Source organism: Acomys russatus, chromosome 30 (genome assembly GCF_903995435.1).
Source record: "Acomys russatus chromosome 30, mAcoRus1.1, whole genome shotgun sequence".
NCBI classification, from domain to species: domain Eukaryota; kingdom Metazoa; phylum Chordata; class Mammalia; order Rodentia; family Muridae; genus Acomys; species Acomys russatus.
Genome location: NC_067166.1, coordinates 21,429,405 through 21,447,613, shown reverse-complemented (window position 1 = coordinate 21,447,613; position 18,209 = coordinate 21,429,405). Strand labels below are relative to the sequence as shown.

The window sequence follows — 18,209 nt, the reverse complement described above, 5'->3', positions numbered from 1 at the left end:
TCTCTAGGTCAAAAGAGAGGATGCTGTGAGACCTGGGGGTATAGTTAGGACAGTGGGAAGAAAGAATAGGAAAGTGGGTCGCTGAGGCGGCTCTCTCTGGCTGCTATGTCTCACACCCCAGTCCCACTGGCAGGTCCTGCATGGTGAAAGGAGAAAACACTCCCCAAAGTTGTCCTCTAACCTTCACAAGCACACTGTGGCACACCTGCACACACACACACACACACACACACACACACGAGAGAGAGAGAGAGAGAGAGAGAGAGACAGAGAGAGAGACAGAGACAGAGACAGAGACAGAGACAGAGAGAGAATAAATAAATGTACTAAGAACATAAAACTGTCATCTAAAGCACATGCCCGGGACTAGTAACTACTTCATTTTGCTTTTTCTCTCCATAGCTGATTTCAGCAACACTGTTTCATGGAATATTGCACTGGGCTGAGTTTTTAAAAGCAATTCCAAATATTTACTTGCATGCTTTGACCTTTGCCTTGATTACAGACCAGTTTAAATAGGCTTTTAGGCCTAAGACAAGATAGAAGCTTTGGATTTGAGATAGTACTATAAATGTAGAAAAGGCCAAAGTCCATGCTAAGAAAATGACGTTTTCAAAACCAAAAATTTGACCAACCAAAACCAACTACACATACACACAAACACACACACACACACACACACACACACACACACACACACACACACACTCACACACACACACACCCTTGCATGAAAGTGAGAGAGGCTCAGGTTTTTGTTTGTTTATTTCTGTTTGTTTTTCAAGACATGGTTTCTCTGTGTAGCCCTAGCTGTCCTGGACTCACTTTGTAGACCAGGCTGGCCTCGAACTCACAGAGATCTACGTGTCTCTGCCTCCCAAGTGCTGGGATTACAAGCATGTGCCACCACGCCCAGCCTGAGAGGCTCAGGTTTGATGGCACACACCTGTAGCTCCAGCTACGTGGGAGGCTGAAGTACCAGACCAGTCAGAGCAATACAGCCAGACTTGGTTTCAGACAACAACAAAAAACAAAGGAAGTGGGTGGGGAGAGAGAGAGAGAGAGGAGAGGGAGGGCGGGGAGTGCACTTGGGAGGCAGAGGCAGGTGGATCTCTGAGTTCGAGGCCAGCCTGGTCTACAAAGCGAGTCCAGGATAGCCAAGGCTACACAGAGAAACCCTGTCTCGAAAAGTCAAAAACCATAAAAGAAAGAGGACAGCATATAGATTTTTTTCTTTCTCCTTTCTCTTTTGTTTTGTTTTGTTTTGGGGTGTTTTTTTGGATTTGTTTTGTTTTGTTTTTGTTTTTGAGACAGGGTTTCTCTGTGTAGCCTTGGCTGTCCCGGAACTCAGTCTGTAGACCAGGCTGGCTTTGAACTCAGAGATCTGCCTGCCTCTGCCTTCCGAGTGCTGGGATTACAGGTGTCTGCCCCCACCCACCCTCACCCCACCTGGCTGATTTTTTCTTTAAGTCTTTGCCTCTTTGCCTGAAGAGGCTATGTGATGGAGAAGGTTGGTGAGTGCATATTTCTCTCTCCACTTAAAAGCCCACTCCACACTCTGTTATTTTGCCAGCTTCAAAGGTTAGACTGTCCTTTTCCACATGGTTGGGTTTCTGCAAGTTAGAAGGCACAGCCATGCAGTTCAAAAGGCCTGGACGGGTTCCTTCCTTTTCTTCATATGTTTAAGAAACTGAAGAAAAACAACACAAAGGTGTGGACAGCAATAACCAGTTCCCATGGATAAGGGACGGATATGACATCACAGCCCTTAGTGACTTTGAGGCAGGAACAGAACATTTAGAAATGCTTAAGCTCTTTATTATTTTTAATCTTGGAAGCGGGAGCGGTGTCTGATCCAAAGGCACGGTGGCTCTGGCTATGTACGGGCACAAACACTCAGGCGCAGCGCTTGCCTTCTGTATGAAATCCTCGCATTACTGACTGATAGCACATAGAACCGGGCTCTGCTCTCTCTCTCCATCCCGTTTCCAGCTGTGATTATCTAAGTCCCACTCAATACCAAGAGGAGTGTGCAGAGCTTGTTCCAGAAGCACACTTCCTGTAACTCGAAAACACGGAGGCGGCCACTGAGCACAGTGACGCATGCACGCACCTGGAGGCTTGAGTCTGGGAGTGTGAGGCCGCGCTGGGCAACAGTGAGACCTCTTCTTACCCAAAACTGCATGCTGCAGAGATGGCTCAGTGGTTAAGAGCACTGGCTGCTACTCTAGAGGACCCGGGTTCAATTCCCAGCGCCCACGTGGCTGCTCACAGCTGTCTGTAACTCCCTTTCCAGGGGATTTGACACCCTCACACAGACATACATGCAGTGCAAAACCAACGTACATAAAACAAACAATAAATCATTAAAAACAGACAAAACCGGGCTGGGATTCAACCTCTGTCCTTTCTGAGCTGTGTCTAGACTTTGGAATTGTCCCCCAGTGAAGAAGTCTTAACTTATGAAGGCCAGGGGAGCCCCACCCAACCAAATAAAACATGCAGGCAGAAAAACAGCCTCCTACTTTCCCATCTCAGGAACCCGTACACTTATTCTATTAACGCCAGCGTCCGAAGTCCAACCAGTGACCAGCCTTTCCTACAACCTATGTAGAACCCAAGACCCCTGGTTTGACGTCTCCACTCATTTATTCCATCACTTACCACCTACTGGGGGATGGCTTGGATCTTAGGTGTCTCTCTTTTTTTCTTTTTCTTTTTTCATCTTTTGCTTTTTCGAGACAGGGTCTATCTGTTTTTGTTTTTGTTTTTTTCAAGACAGGGTCTCTCTGTGTTAGCCTTGGCTGTCGTGGACTCAATTTGTAGTCCAGGCTGGCCTCTGCCTCGTGAGTGCTGGGATTAAAGATGTGCACCACCACCATACCAGGCTGTCTTAACTCCTCTGGATTTCCATAAAAACCAACCAAATGGTTCTGAAAATTCTCATAGCTCAAAGCAACTTTGATTCTTTCAAGTGCTCCTGTGATGACCTAATACCAGGCCGAATTTCTCTTGCACAGAAAGGAACAAATATTTGATATTCATCTTCATTGTTTTCTGTGAGTGGGTTTCCTGTTATTTTTTCTTTTCCTTCTGTCTGGGGGAAGGGAGTAAAGGAAACTTCCTGGTTAACCCCTCCTGTAGGGAACAGGCTTGAGAAAATAAACAGAAGGAAAAGGCAGAGCTTCTCATCAAAGTGTTAGCAGCAGAAGTCAACTCTGGTGTACTTGAGGATAGTATTAAAAGCAAGAAAGCTACTCGCTCCTCAATTAAAGTGACAGCAGTGCAAAGTACAAGGAGAGGAGGAGATCTGGGAGGACATCCTTTGGAGGAGGAGGGACCTTCACAAGCTCATAGAATTCAAGGCAGGGAAGACAGTTAAGTGATTGCAGTCAGTTCAGGAACGTGTGCAGAATTAAGAGACGCCACTGTTTAAAGAAGAGAACTTAAAGAAGGCTTAAAATGCAGGAGTCAGAAGCCAAGCCTGTATTCCCACCACTAGGGGAGGCAGAGGCAGGCGGATCTCTGTGAGTTCGAGGCCAGCCTGATCTACAAAGTGAGTCCAGGACACCCAAGACTACACAGAGAGATCCTGTTTCAAAAAACAAATAAACCAACAAAAAAGGTGTTCTATGTATAAATCTCAGATATATGTTTGTGTGAGAAAGTAAATGTGGCCCAGTTGCATTTTACTATAAACAATTGGTAAACACTGGTAAAGATACCACCATACTATGTTCCTTCTTTTTCTTTTTCCTTTTGTTTTTTTGAGACAGGGTTTCTCAGTGTGGCTGCCCTCAAACTCACAGGGACCCTGTTGCCTCTGCCTCCCTGAGTGCTGGGATTACAGGCTTCGGTTTGAACGTCCTGCTTGTGTCTGCTGCGGGGGATGGAGTTCATGGCTTTGAACATGCTCTGTCCATACTTTGCCCCGGAGCTTCACCCCTAGCCCTCTCTAGGCTTGAAGATTTCAACATAATAAGTTAGTAAACAAACATTAAAACATTTCTTTTTTAAAAAAATATTTATTTATTATTATATATACAGTGCTCTGTCTGCATGTACACCCGCAGGCCAGAAGGGGGCATCATATCACACTATAGATGGTTGTGAGCCACCATGTGGTTGCTGGGAATTGAACTCAGGACCTCCGGAAGAACAGTCAGTGTTCTTAACCTCTGAGGCATCTCTCTAGCCCCCAAAAACATTTCTTTTCTTCCTCTAGTTTTCAGAACTGAGAGAAGCCTGTGATTGGAGCAGGGCTTCCAACATCTCGCTTCCCTGGCCTTCTTTTCTGAGTCCTGTTTCTGGGCCTCTCCAACCCAAGGCCAGCCCCCAGGGTGGACTTTCATGTATGAAAATGCAGGAGTCACCTCTGTTGCTATCACCTGGTTTCAGACCACCTCAGGTGCTGCTGTTTCTCAAGTTCAATCCTTTCTATGCAGAAGCTACAAAGTTTAGAGATAAAATTCATGCGTTATCTAAAATACTATTTAAAAAATGGGAAAATGTAGCCGGGCATGGTGGCACACGGCTTTGATCCCAGGACTGGAGAAGCAGAGGCAGGTGGGTCTCTGTGAGTTCAAGGCCAGCCTGTCTACAAATAGAGTGTAGGACAGCCAGGGCTGTTACACAGAGAAAGCCTGTCTCAAAAACAAAAAACAAAACAAAACCAAAAAAAAAAAAAAAAAAAAAAAGGGAAACTGTCTTAGCTGTACTTTCAAAGCTCCATACAACTCAAATCATAAGCTTTAATTTAAGGGCCTTGAAAAGAATTTCAGGATTGCCAGGTTGAGAAACAGAGTTGGTGATGTGTGTGTGTGTGTGTGTGTGTGTGTGTGTGTATGTGTGTGTGTGTGTGTGTATAACTTTTATTTCACATGCATTGGTGTTTTCAGTGTGAGGGTGTCAGGTCCTCTGGAACTGGAATTACAGACAGTTGTGAGCTGCCATGTGGGTGCTGGGAACTGAACCTGGGTCCACTGACAGAGCGATCAGAGCTCTTAACTGCTGAGCCATCTCACCAGCCCCTATTAAGTATATTCTAATATAGGCTTAAGCATAAGGGTTAAGAGAAAGAGAGGCACTCAAAGACACACTGAGAGTAGGGGAACGTCAGACATATCCAGGCGCAGGTGTGGGTGCAGGCTTTTCTAAGAAATAGTAAGCAATTGTCTTAGCATTAGTCATATGCACTTTTTTTCCCCCGCTTTGTTTTGTTTATTCGAGACAAGGGTTTCTGTATGTAGCCCTAGCGTTCTGGACTCACTCTGTAGACCAGGCTGGCCTGGAAGTCACAGAGATCCACCTGCCTCTGCCTCTGAGAGTGATCGGATTTACAGGAGTGAGCCATCACTGCCCTTGCCCTCTGGTTGCTAAAGTTTCCCCCCTCCCTTCTCTCTTCTGATAAAGAGATACTCGAAGTAGCTCCTAAGATTCCTTGGGTGGAATTATGATTTGATAAGGTAAAACCAGATGCCGCTGGTATTGCATAAGGAGTTCAGTCTTTTCCCTGCAAATAAGGTTTCTGGTGAGATTACTAAAAAATTGAAGGTTCATTGCCAGGAAGGGGAAAGGCCTCAGGGAGGTGTTAACTCTGTTGCTGCCAGCAAAAGCTGTAACTGGATTCCAGAGTAAGAAACTTCTCTCTCCACTTCAACCTCCTTCTATTTTTTCCCCCCTTTGTTTTTACTTTGTTTCTTTTGAGACAGAGTTTCTCTGTGTAGCCTTGGCTGTCCTGGACTTGCTCTGTAGACCAGGCTGGCCTCGAACTCACAGCGATCCACCTGCCTCTGCCTCCCGAGTGCTGGTATTAAAGGCGTGCACTACCATACCCGGCTCTTAAACACTTTTAATTGATAAATTTAAACAGTATATATGTATGTTGTATATGACATTTTCATGTGTGCATGCCTTGTAGAATAGTTCAATTTTTAAGTTTTTTATTGTTATTACATTTTAAAGTTTGGAGACATGGAAAGTCAGCAGCTTCATGAAGTTAAAATTAGATATGAGAACAAAATATTTGCAGTATTTGATTAATGTTTATTTTATATTCTTTTCTCTTTTGAGAAAGAGAAGTCTCAGGAAGAACTGAAGAGACAGCCAGCCAGTGGTTAAGAGCACCTGCTGAAAAGCCAGGTGGATGTGAGTTCGAGGCCAGCCTGGTCTACAAAGTGAATCCAGGACTGCCAGGGCGACACAGAGAAACCCTGTCTTGAAAAACCAAAAGAAGAAGGAGGGGAAAAAGGAGGAGAAGGAGAAGAAGAAAAAAATTAAGAAAAAAGTCAATCAGAGTCTCCTTTTTGCCTTATTCATATAAATCCCATCCTGTACCAAGCACATTTACTTCATCCTCAGATCTTAGGAAGTTATTCCCAACACATTCGTACACAGGGCACCAACCATCTTCATCTTCTAACAATGCCTCTAAGTCCTAGTCTGTGAAAGCTTCTTATCAGCCAGGCATGGTGACACATGCCTGAAATCCCGGCACAGGCAGGCAGAGGCAGGAGGACAGTAGGCTTAGGCTGGCCTGGGCTAACCTGGTCTTACGGAAGACCTGAGTTTAATTCCCACTGCCCGCATGGGAGTTGTCGGGGGAAGGAAAAAAAAAAAAAAAAAAAAAAAGATCTTGCAAAATATAAAATTCCTACATAGGAATGTATGAAGCATATCGTTTAAGAAACTATTATATGGTAAACAGCCATGTAGGGGGGAAAAGCCTACACCCAAGAGAAGAAACAGAATACTTATCAACCATGGAAGAATGCCTAGGGGTAATAAGTAGTTCTAACGATTGCTAAGAACATTAATTAGCTCAGGCATCGGGTAACTGAGTCGTGGCTTAGTAGATAGCTGGAAATGACCAAACCATCCTGAGCTTTTAGCCTTCCGATGCCTAAAATGAGGAAATCAATAGTAGTCTGTACGTTTTGGGAAGGCCAAACTACAAAGCTCGTGTTGCAGGAGGCCCAGTGCCAAGTGACTGCGTCACTGTGCAGCTGTTATTAATTACTCTTCTCTGAGGCTGAGGCTCAGGTGCTGACACGCATCCACTCATGGCTCTTTGTTTCACCAGGATCCCTCCCAGGAGGATCTTGCTTCATACACAAACAACGAGCAGCTCGTGGCTTACTCACCTAGAGTCCTCTGAGAAGCTGCCCCACAAATTCTTCCATAAGTGTGTCCAAGGAAACTGCTTGTGCAGACGGGGTGCCTCCCTCCCTTCTTTCAGGCTGGGGCTGGCAGCCACTCCCCAAAGTGCGGTGCCCTTAAACAAATACCAGATATTGGGTTCACTTACTAGATTGGCACGGTGGAGGGGGAAATGGTTTAATCTCTCCTTCTTTTCCCCCTCTAAACCCTGGTACTAGTGATTTAAGCCTCGAAGAAGAATGTGCCAGTGCCAGTTTCATGATGGCAGGTGTCTAGGCAAGTGTTAGACAGTGCTGAGCAGGCATCCTGGGTTATGGAACATCGATTAGACGTTCAATACTCCATAACAGCTTATGAATGTTTTGGGGGACACGCTTTCCCAAATTGTAGGAAGGCACTAATTTTACTTAATTTTTATTTTTCATGCAGTGCTGAGGCTAGAGGGCCTTGTAAGTACTAGTAACCATCCTATCACTGAGAGAGACCCCTAGACTGCTTTTACTTTCCACAAACTCTGTTTATTTTGTCTACATGCATGTGCCCACACTCATGCCATGGCTTGTGTGGTTTCTTTCCTGGGACTCACTCTGTAGACCAGGCTGGCCTTGAACTCACAGAGATCCGCCTGCTTCTGCCTCCCAAGTGCTGGGATTAAGGGCATGCGCCACTATGCCTGGCTTTTCTAGACACTTTCGATCATTACCTAGTAAGCACTATACAGGCAGCAGTGAAAATACACAGGTTAGATCTTTCCATATTATAACACTGTTTGGAAAATTAATCTGAAGCGAATGAAAACAGCACACACCCTCTTAACAGAAAACATAGGAAGTTGATATTTTTGCCGTTCAACTACTGCCAATTTCATACAGCTCAACTTACTTTCTTCCTTTTTCTCTTTTTTTTAAGTTATTTATTTATTATGTATATACAGTGTCCTGCCTACATGCCAGGAGAGGGCACCAGATCTCATTATAGATGGTTGTGAGCCACCATGTGGTTGCTGGGAATTGAACTCAGGACCTTTGGAAGAGCAGCCAGTGCTCTTAACCTCTGAGCCATCTTGCTAGCCCCTTCAACTTATCTTCTTAAACTTTGATAATAAATAGTAACTAGAAGGCAAGTTTCAATAAAATAGGGAGTTTGTTGCCTCTATGAACAGAGGAAGCACTGAGAAAATAGGTTCCTGGCTGGAGAGCTGGTTCAGTGGTGGAGCCTGTACTCAAGCATGTACAAGGAAGGCTCTTGGTTCAGTCTCCATCTCTGGATGACAGACAGGTGGGAGAACTGGGAGGAGGAGGAGGAGGAAGAGGAAGAGGAAGAAGCAGTCTTCTTAAATGAGCGATGTGGACAAGCAAACAGAAGGGTGCGGTGCAGCTCTAATGCAAGCAGCCTTGGGAGGAGGAGGCAGGAGGAAGGAGGACTGTAAATAAATTACAAGGACTAATCTTCCTTCAAAAGCAAGGCACAATTTTTGTTTAAATTTAGGGTGGAAATAAAAAAAAATATTATATGCATAGTATCATCATCGTGAAATGACATTTTTACTTGAGAGCTTACTCAAGAGTTTTGAAATGTTTACTCATACTGAAAATCATGCATGAATTTTCATAAACAGTATTCTTTTGTTTTTGTTTTGTTTTGTTTTGGAGACAGGGTTTCTCTGTGTAACAGAGCCTTGCCTATCCTGGACCAGGTTGGCCTAAAACTCACAGAGACCTGCCTGGTTCTGCCTCCCAAGTGCTGGGATTAAAGGTGTATGCTACCACACCCAGCCAATAGTGTTCTTTATGATAGTCTAAAAGGATAAGGAACGTCAATTTCCACAACTGATAAAAGGATAAATAACATGTGATATAGCCATGCAAAGAAATATTAGTCATAAAAAAGATTAAGGTACTAACACATGGACCAACATGGATGAAACAAGAGGAGAGTGTGCTAAGTAAAAGCCAGACACTTGAAGTCATGGATTGTATTACACATTCATAGAAAGTACTCACAATAGGCAAATCAACAGAGACAGAAAATCCATTAATAAGTTGGCCGTGGTGCACACCTTTAATCCTAGCATCTGGGAGGCAGAAGCAGGTGGAACTCTGTGAATTGGAAGCCAACCTGGTCAACAGAGTGAGTTCTAGGACAGCCAGGGCTGTTACAGAGAAACCCTGTCTAAACAAAACAAAACAAAAACAAACAAACAAACAAAAAGAAAAGGAAGAAAGAAGAAAAACAATATTGTCAGGGGTTAAAAATAGAAATGTATTGAGCTTCTTTTTGAAACGATGAAAATGTTCTGGAATTACAACACAGTGGCAACAGTTATACAACCTTGTGACTTCTAAAAATATTAAATGCATACTTAAAATATTTTAATTGGGGCTGGAGAGATGGTTCAGAGGTTAAGAGCACTGGCTGCTAATCCAAAGGTCCTAAGTTCAATTCCCAGCAAACATGGTGGCTCACAACTGCCTATAAGGGCTCTCTTCTGCCATGCAGGCATACATGCAATAGAGTGCTTAGATAGGTAAATAAATAAATCTTGAAAAAATATTTTAAGGTGGCCCAGTGGTTAAGAGCACCAGCTGCTCTTCCAGAGGACCCTAGTTCAATTCCCAGCACCCACATGGCAGCTTGCAATGGTCTGTAACTCAGGTTCCAGTGGATCCGACACCATCGCACAGACATATATGTAGGCCAAACACCAAATGTACATACAAATAAATTAATTAATTAAAATATTTCAATCGAAAATTTTAAGCATATGGATAAGTTGCCTGCATGTATGTCTGTACAGCACTTGTGTGCCTACTGGCCAGAAGAGGGTGTCATACCCTCAGAAGTGGAGTTGCAGCTGTTTATGAGCTACTGTTCGGTGCTGGAAAGTGAACAAGGGTCCTGTAGAAGAGCAGCTGCTGCTTTCAACGGCTGAGCCATCTCTCCAGCCCCAGAGAGTACACTTTGCAAGGATAAATTTTTGGTTTATGAACTAAGATGGAACCTTTGGGCTTCAAGCATGGCAAGGCGGATGCTCTGGGGATGAGACTCACTACCCAGCCAACTGATATTTATTTAATTATCTTTAAATAGTAAAAACAACAACAACAACAACAAAACACTTCTTATGAGGTCTCTTCAGAACAGGGCGAAACACATTACAAGATAATAGATAGGTATTTACAAATGATACAGCATTAGGAAATGCCCCCTTGTTTAATTATAATCTGAGTTGGAATGTTTGGAGATTCTAGCAATCTGACAGCTAACATTAAGAGGATTAACCTGGCTTCAGTATGGCTAATGTTATTTAATCCGCATCATTCAAGAACTATTGTCACATCGAAATAATTATAGCTATATGACCTCAGGAAAAAAATCACTAATTAGATTAACAATCTATTAAGGCTATCATCACTTAAATTTTTACTTCCTGAAGTACTGAATTGTGCTTTAAGATCCTAATGCAGAGGAGAGCCCCACCTCTAGCTATTTAATCAGAGGCAGAAAAGAGTATGGGATAGGACAGAAATTTATTAGCAATGCAGACTTTCAGGATTGGAACGCCAAAGGAAGCAGGGCTTAACGAAATTTAGTCTCATCTTTGATCCAGATAGTTAGCTAACAAGAACTAAACTCCCTATATCGTAGAGCACAGTTGATAATAAATACAACGAACACACGGGCACATGTCACCAGGCAGCGTATGAGCTAAAAAAAAAAAAAAAGCCCCTAGCAACCAGAGCAGTTTTTGTTTTGAGCCAGAAAAGAATATTGAAACGGTTTTAAATCCCTTTAGAGTAGACTCAATCACACCGGAGCTACGTTTAGTGCGTGTGTGGGCGAGGACCCTTTCGCCTGGTGATTCTGCGTGACGCGACCTGCGTATTTTACAGTAATGCCTCTTCATTTTAACCAGTCCAGAGGAATGGCCTTTTCCCGAATCCACAGATTTAAGACTTCTGAAAAATTTTCCAGTCTTTCGTTGGAACAAGCATCAGGGTACTGCTTTCCAACAAAACATTAATAAAACCTGGCAGCAGGATACTGTAGTGAGAGGACTCAGATTTTTTTTTTTATCAGCTCTCCAGGGACCCTTGGACCCTCTATTGGAGTAGCAAACCAGCTCCCTCCAGACCTCACTTCACCTCTCCTGGAACCAACACACCGCAGGGGCCCTGAAATGGCCAGATCTCCAAGCACCCCCAAGGTGGTCTGGGATCACTTGATCCGGTTTACCACCTAGATCCCAAGACCCTCTTCTCCGCACGCCTCTGTCAGCTCCTGGCAAAGTCGGCGCGGTTCCTTTAACTTGCTCCGGGTGGTGAGCCTGGCCAGGTCAGCCCGCCTCCTCCTTCGCCGCTCCCTCCCCCTCCCATCCGAGTTTCAGGTGAATGGGTCACGGAGGGAGGAGGCCGGCCACGCCACACCTTGTTGTTAGTGCCCACCTCCCGCTCCCTCTTTCCTCAGGCAGTGGCGGTGGAGTTGAGGGAGAGCGGTCGGTCACACAGAGCAACTGGCTAGGGGCGCAGCAGGTGGGTTCATAGCTCGCAGCCTCCGTAGGGTTCGGCCTGAAGTTGGTGCGCATGCCCGGGGGCAGGGGATGGGGGGGCGGGAGGCGGAGGACGGTGCTCCCGGCTCAGTTGAAGCTGGCCGCTGGCAGTGCGGGTGGCAGCAGGTGCACCCGCCAGGTGAGCTCTCGGGGTTCCTGTCGCCCAGGTCAGTGCGAGGCAGGTGCAGCGCTGGGGGTCCCCGAGGGCGCCCCGCTGCGGCTAGGAGACCGGCCGCGGCGAGGGCGCGCGGAGCTAGTTTCGGTGGCAGTTTCGCCCTGGACTTGGGGCTCGCAGAAACCGGAGAAGCGCGGGTGCCTGAGCGCAGTGCCCGAGGCTTTGGGGTGCTCCCTCTCGAGGAGCCACGGGCGAAACCTTGTCCTCTTGAAACCCCCGAGCAACTTTCTGTTGTTACAGACGCAGAAGCCTCGTCGGCAGATCCAGCGCTCAGCTGGGGCGCTGGAGATCTGTGGGCTTCTCGGGGGCGGGGAGGGGGGGTCTCCAGTTAGGGCTGAGTCAGGGCGACGCTGGACGACATAGATTCCTGTGGCCCGGGTGGTTTCCATGCCGTTGGTAATTCATCCGAGGGGAGGGGAAGGCCGGAGTCTCCAGTAGTGTCCCCAGAGCCTTGGCGTGTATCACCTGGCTGTTTGGAACAGGCGCGGGCAGTAGGTGCGCCCTTGTTTATTTCAGCTATCTTTTCGAATGAAGCTGGATTTCGAGGGAACCTGCTCTCCCTGTGGATTCTCATCCGTGACCACGGGCTGAAGACCTGCCCCCGGGCAGAACCTGCTAGGCTGCCCTGAGCTGGCGGGGGTTGCTCCCGAGCGCGGAGCTGCTGTAGGGCGCACGGTCGCGGGGACCCACAGCGTGCCTAGGCTGTCCACTTTGAAGACCTCCCGGGCAAAGCTGGCCCCGCGAGTCCAGCGGAAAGTGGCCTGCATTGGAGGAAGTATGCAGGGACAAGTGGGTGGGGACCAAAATGGCCTCTGCATCTTGGCGCTAGAACAACTCTGAGCCCCTTTAGTTCCAGGTAGAGTGACTGCAGCCCAGCAGGAGTGGTTGTATCTTCAGCCTGCCCGGGACTCTTCGGGCAAACTGCCACTAGGGGAATTACCTGGGGCGGGGAGGAGGCAGCTTTCCAGGCAGGTTAGTAGTGTGTGGCTCTTGCGCACAACAGGTGTGTTACTGGAATCCCGGGAAAAGAGAAGTGCTTCCCAGTAAGGCACTTTCTATGGTTGTTTAGCTGCCTATCCCCAAGTGTAACAGTAGTTCGTTCCTTTGCACCGTACGTATGAATCTTGTATTTCTACTGGTAGTGTCTTTCTCTTTTTCTTTGGATTCATCTAGCTGTAAATGCTTTCTTTGTTAGCAATGGGATGTCGAGGTTAGCAAGCTAGATTTAAAGTGTGTGTGTGGGGGGGGGGCAGGGAGGGGTGGACTCTCTACGTTCTGGCAGCTTCCAGGCAACTTAGGAAGTAAGGAACAGCGCCGCCTTGTACGAGGTTGTTGAAGGTAAATCCTACTAGAACTCTATCTTAAAGGTTAGGGTGTTTATGCTTCCCTGGTAACCCAAGGTCGGAATTTCAGGGTGTATTAACAACAACAAACAAACAAACAAGAAACCAAAACAGCTTCAAAAATCTGTATCAGGCAGGATACAGAAAATGTAAGCCAACCCATGAGGACTAGAGACTTTCAGAGAAAATACCTACTATAGCGAGCTGAGGCACTTTTCAAACCAGCCCATCGGTTCCACTACCACTTTAGAATGGAGATTTAATCTGAGTATCATTTGCACTGTAAGCAATTTGACACACTGAGGAATACATTTTAGGGCTCTGCTACCTTATAGCTGAGCTATGTATTCCTAACCCCCAAGCAAACTTATGTTTTCGTTTTTAATTTTTCTTGGGTATTGTTTGGAGCACCTACAGTTTTCTGTTTGTTTTTCCTGAAGTACTTGCGGCTTGTAGTTTGGGATGGGACCTTTTATCCTGCCTTCCCGGCAAGCTCACAAATTACACTACACTGTTGTCTTCTTCTCCTTCCTTTCTCTCAGAATGTAGCAAGGATGGACTTTTGGCAGACCTCAACTTGATACATTTCCTGCTAATTTGTGTAGTTCAAGACATTCACTGCTGGACTGAAATCCCAGTTCAGTGCTATGGAGCACTGGTTTTATTAGCCAAGTGTTGATGGCCATCTCTTTGTGCTAAGGAGCAACCAGACAAGGTGATGGTCAAGACGTTCATGAGTGTTTGTGGAGCTCTGATATTCCACCTGGGGTGGAGGAAAATTACTGAGTGGTCCATAGAGTATCTCTGAGATGACATTTGAGCTCTGAACTGAACTTGGGGCCTTGACTGGCAAGGTCAAGATCTTCATTGGGGGCAGAGCATAGTGTTTCAGAATTTGGGAAGTAGGGGCAGATTGATTTCTGGGAGTTTGAGGTCAGCCTGGTCTACATAGTGAGTTCCAGAACAGCTGGAGCTACATAAGGAGATCCTGTCTCAAAAAGGAAAAAAGATGGCTTAGTGGGTAAAAGCACTTGCCACCAAGCCTGATGACTTGGTTTTGGTCCATGAGCCTCACATGAAGGGAATAGAATTCCAAAAGTTGTCATCCGACCACACATGCCAGGAGACATGAATGTGAATTAGTTAATATGAACAAATAGATCCTCTTCGGGAACTGGGATGTAGCTCAGTGGTAGAGTTCTTGATTAGCATGTGTAATGTCCTGGGTTCAATCCCAGGCAGGGGAGGGGAAAAAAAAAAAAAAAAAAAAAAAAAAAAGATCCTGCTTGGGTTTCTTCAGTCTAAGGAGAGTTTTGTTTTTTTTTTTTTTTTTAAAGTATCTGTTCATTTTACTTTATGTGTATGAATGTTTTGCCTGCATGCACATATGTGCACGCACACATGTGCCTGTTGGATCACTGAAACCAGAGTTACTGATAGTGGTCAGCCACTATGTGGGTGCTGGGAATTGAACCCCTATCTTCTGCAAGAGCAACAAGTGATTTTAACCTTGGAGCCATCCCTGCAGCCACTAGAGAGAGATTCTTAATATATGTACTTTAGATTTTGTTGTTCTTGTTTGTTTTTGAGACAAGATCTCTCTGTTATGTAGCTCTGGCAATCTTGGAAATTTGCTATCTATCCTAGACTGGTCTCTAACTCAGAGATCCACTTGCTACTGGTGTGTGTGTGTGTGTGTGTGTGTGTGTGTGTGTGTGTGTGTGTGTGTTGGTTTTTCAAGACAGGGTTTCTTTGTGTAGCCTTGGCTGTCCTTGACTCGCTTTGTAGACCAGGCTGGTCTTGAACTTACAGAGATCCTTCTGCCTCTGCCTCCCAAGTGCTGGAAATGCTGATTCTCTGTGTAACACATTCTGTAAGGATCAGTTGGCTGCCTGCTACTGTTTATGCTCTGCTAAGGAAAGTGACCAGTGAGCCCCTTAGGCCATGTCCTAGAGGCCATCCTTCCCCTTAGAGTCCTGCCTAGCCTTGCTCTTTAGCTCCTGACAGTAAAGCTTTGTCACAGACTTAGGGACCTTGAAGTACAAATTCTAAAAATACTAAGTAACTCCTTGCCCAGGAGCAGGAGCTCAAATGGTTATTTGTTATTCTTGGAGGGGGTGGAGTCAGGGCCTAGGGGAAACTTCCCAAAGTTGAGATGAAATCTGACCCTGTGGTTTTGGGCGGTTTGTTTTGGTTTTGGTTTTAACCATTTCTAGGGCTGCAAAGACATTTCTTAAAATGTTTCAGAGCTTTTAGAGTAGTCTAAAAGGACAGAAAAAGACACCTAGATCTCCAGGGCAAGTGTCTCTTGTTTTCCTGTTTTCCAATTATTTTTAAGGCATGTTGTTTATTTTTGATTTTTTTTTTTTTTTTAAATCCTGAAGTATCTTCCACTTTCCTAGATCTGAACCTAGGGTGGAAATTGATGCACACATTCAGGTTTTGTTTCTTTTCCAAGGCCGCTGAGCTACAGCCCCAGCCCCTGTTGGATTCTTTACAGCATTCCTAGATATGAACCCTGTTCCTGAGCGCTCTCTAAGATCTCTATATAGCCTTTGCTAAAATTCTCACCAAAGGAAATATACTTTTTTGCAGGGGTAGGGAATGCACCTCTAAGAATGAACGCCTGACAAGTTGGATCCCCTTTATCCTGTATTCTCATGTGGATTTTGATGAATTACACTGTTTATTCCTTTTCCCTGTTTCCTTCAACAATCTCAGTCTGTCAGTTTCCTGGGAAGCAGGCAGTGGCAAAACCTGTGGGCAGCAGCAGCTGGTTTACTGTCTTTATTGAACTCAGGGCCTTCTGACTGAAGGCCACTGAGCTACACCCGAAGCTCCGAGCGTACCTTATACACCTCAGCGCCTGAGCGCTTACCTCCCTCACCTTTCTGGTAACCACTTCAGAGAATGAAGGCCTCTGCTTATTTTCTCTGCTTTGCTTGGCCCGGCCAAGGCCAGGGTTATTCGTCCTTTCGACAAAGAGGTAAGTCATGGAAGCTCAGAGAATGTGAAGAGGTTTGTGAGCTAAGACATGGGGTTCATGGAACGACCACACTTCTTCCACCTCATTCTGATCTGGCACAGACCTTGCTCAGTCTTGATGGACTCCTGGCCCTTGGCTATTAGTTATTCTTTCCAGTGTTTGGTCAGCTGGGAACCTGGATAGCCTTGCTACCACGAGAGCCCTCACTCCAGGTGAACAGAAAGGTGCCCGCTCGCTCTTTGTGCTAATTAGAATGCTGTTATTTAACGTCTTGGGAATCTGCCCAATCCTTCAAGTTTGTATTCCAGAATCCCTGGGTTCTTTCTCTGTGCTCTTGCCTGGTAACCATCTTCAGAAGAGAAACCAAGGTGTGGCTAGAACTGTTAAAAATCTGCTTTCTAAAATTGTTTCCATGATTTAGAAGTCCCTGCTATTGGAAGAAACATGACAGCCAAACTTTACTTCTGGAAACAACATTTAGAATAGGGATTCTGTTTGAGTTTCTGACAACGAAAGCCTGAATCTGACTTGATTTCGTTTTTTGTTTTTTCTTGGTTTTTGAGACAGGGTTTCTCTGTGTAGCCTTGGCTGTCCTGGACTCACTTTGTAGACCAGGCTGGCCTGGAACTCACAGTGATTTGGCTGCCTCTGCCTCCCGAGTGCTGGGATTATAGGCGTGTGCCACCACCGCCTGGCGAAATTTAGTTTTTAAGAAGTGACTCCGAGCCTGGAATTTAGGGATAGAGGGCAACACTCTGCTCCTCTTCTTCTTTTTTGAGTCAGGGTCTCACTATGTAAACTTAGCTGCCCTAAAACTTGCTCTGTAGACCAGGCTGGCCTTAAACTCATAGAGGTCCTACTGCCTTTCCCTCTTTTTTTTTTTTTTAAATTTAAATTTAAATTTTTCTACCTTTGCCTCTTAAGTGCTAAGATTAACTGCATGCTGCCACACCAAGATTGCCTTTTGAATTTTGGGGGGAAAAGGTTTATGTATGAATGTGTAGGTGTGTGTGTGTGCCGGAATACATTATGCGAACCACATGCACGCAGGTACCTGAAGAAGCCAGAGCATCGGATCCCTGCAACGAGAGTTGCTGTCTGATGTGAGTGCTGGCAACCAAACCTAGGTCCTCTGCAAGAGCAGTAAGCATTCTAAATTGCTGAGCCATTTCTCCAGCCCCTGCATTGATTTTAGAGACAGTCTCACACTGAAACCCAAGCTGAGCTCAAACTCTAGACAGGCCTGTCTCAACCTCCAAGTGCCAGGCTAACATCACTTTATGACCCAGACAGGCCTTGAACTCATGGAAATCCTCTTGCCCTAACCTCCCAGAGGGGAGCCAAAGTGACTGGCTTTGGGAATAGTCTTGAGTGACTGAGCTGTAGGTATAGAAGGTCTAAGAAGATTCCTTGAGGTCAATATTTGTCACTCTTTGACACTCAGTCTCAGAAATAAGGCCTTACATCTAATGTTGTTTAAATTGTTTTCCTTAATGCTCTTTTTCCAAACATCTTTTAGGAAGTCAGTCTTTTTGTTTTTCGAGACAGGGTTTCTCTGTGTAGCTTTGGCTGTCCTGGACTCGATCTGTAGACCAGGCTGGCCTCAAACTCACAGCAAACTGCCTGCCTCTGCCTCCTGAGTGCTGGGATTAAAAATGTGCACCACCATGTCAGGCTTAGGAGGCCAGCATTGACTTTTGCCTTTGAAGTCCCATTTTGGTTTAAATTGATCATATATGTACTGACATGAGAAGAAGAAATTGACAGTGTGCTAGTTACAGGGCTGTGTACACTTATTGGTAAAGTAGTCTTATAAAACAAATAATGGGCAGGCGGTACCCTGGTTCTTTCTTAGCCCATTGACATCTTGCAGTGTACCCCAAAAACCATTCTTTTTTCTTTTCTTTCTTTCTTTTTTTTTGCTTTTTCGAGACAGGGTTTCTCTTTGTAGCCTTGACTGTCCTGGACTTGCTTGTAGACCAGACTAGTCTTGAACTT

General features: G+C 45.5%; 2 protein-coding genes across 7 annotated transcripts in view; one reads left to right on the top strand and one right to left on the bottom strand.

Annotated features, from left to right (window-relative positions):
• The window catches only part of Taf9 (TATA-box binding protein associated factor 9), a 720,252-nt gene that overhangs the window by 61,663 nt on the left and 640,380 nt on the right, over positions 1 to 18,209 (bottom strand). The gene's annotated exons all lie outside the window — the stretch shown is intronic.
• The window catches only part of Ocln (occludin), a 48,320-nt gene continuing 41,631 nt past the window's right edge, over positions 11,521 to 18,209 (top strand). For 2 of the 6 annotated variants that reach the window (XM_051172438.1, XM_051172434.1), the window contains exon 1: positions 11,592 to 11,690. Coding sequence is in view for 1 of the 6 variants with exons in the window: in XM_051172440.1 (XP_051028397.1) it covers positions 11,550 to 11,690 (141 nt within the window). In the remaining 5 variants the exon portion in view is untranslated. The other 4 variants (XM_051172436.1, XM_051172440.1, XM_051172435.1 and 1 more) reach the window with 4 other exon arrangements.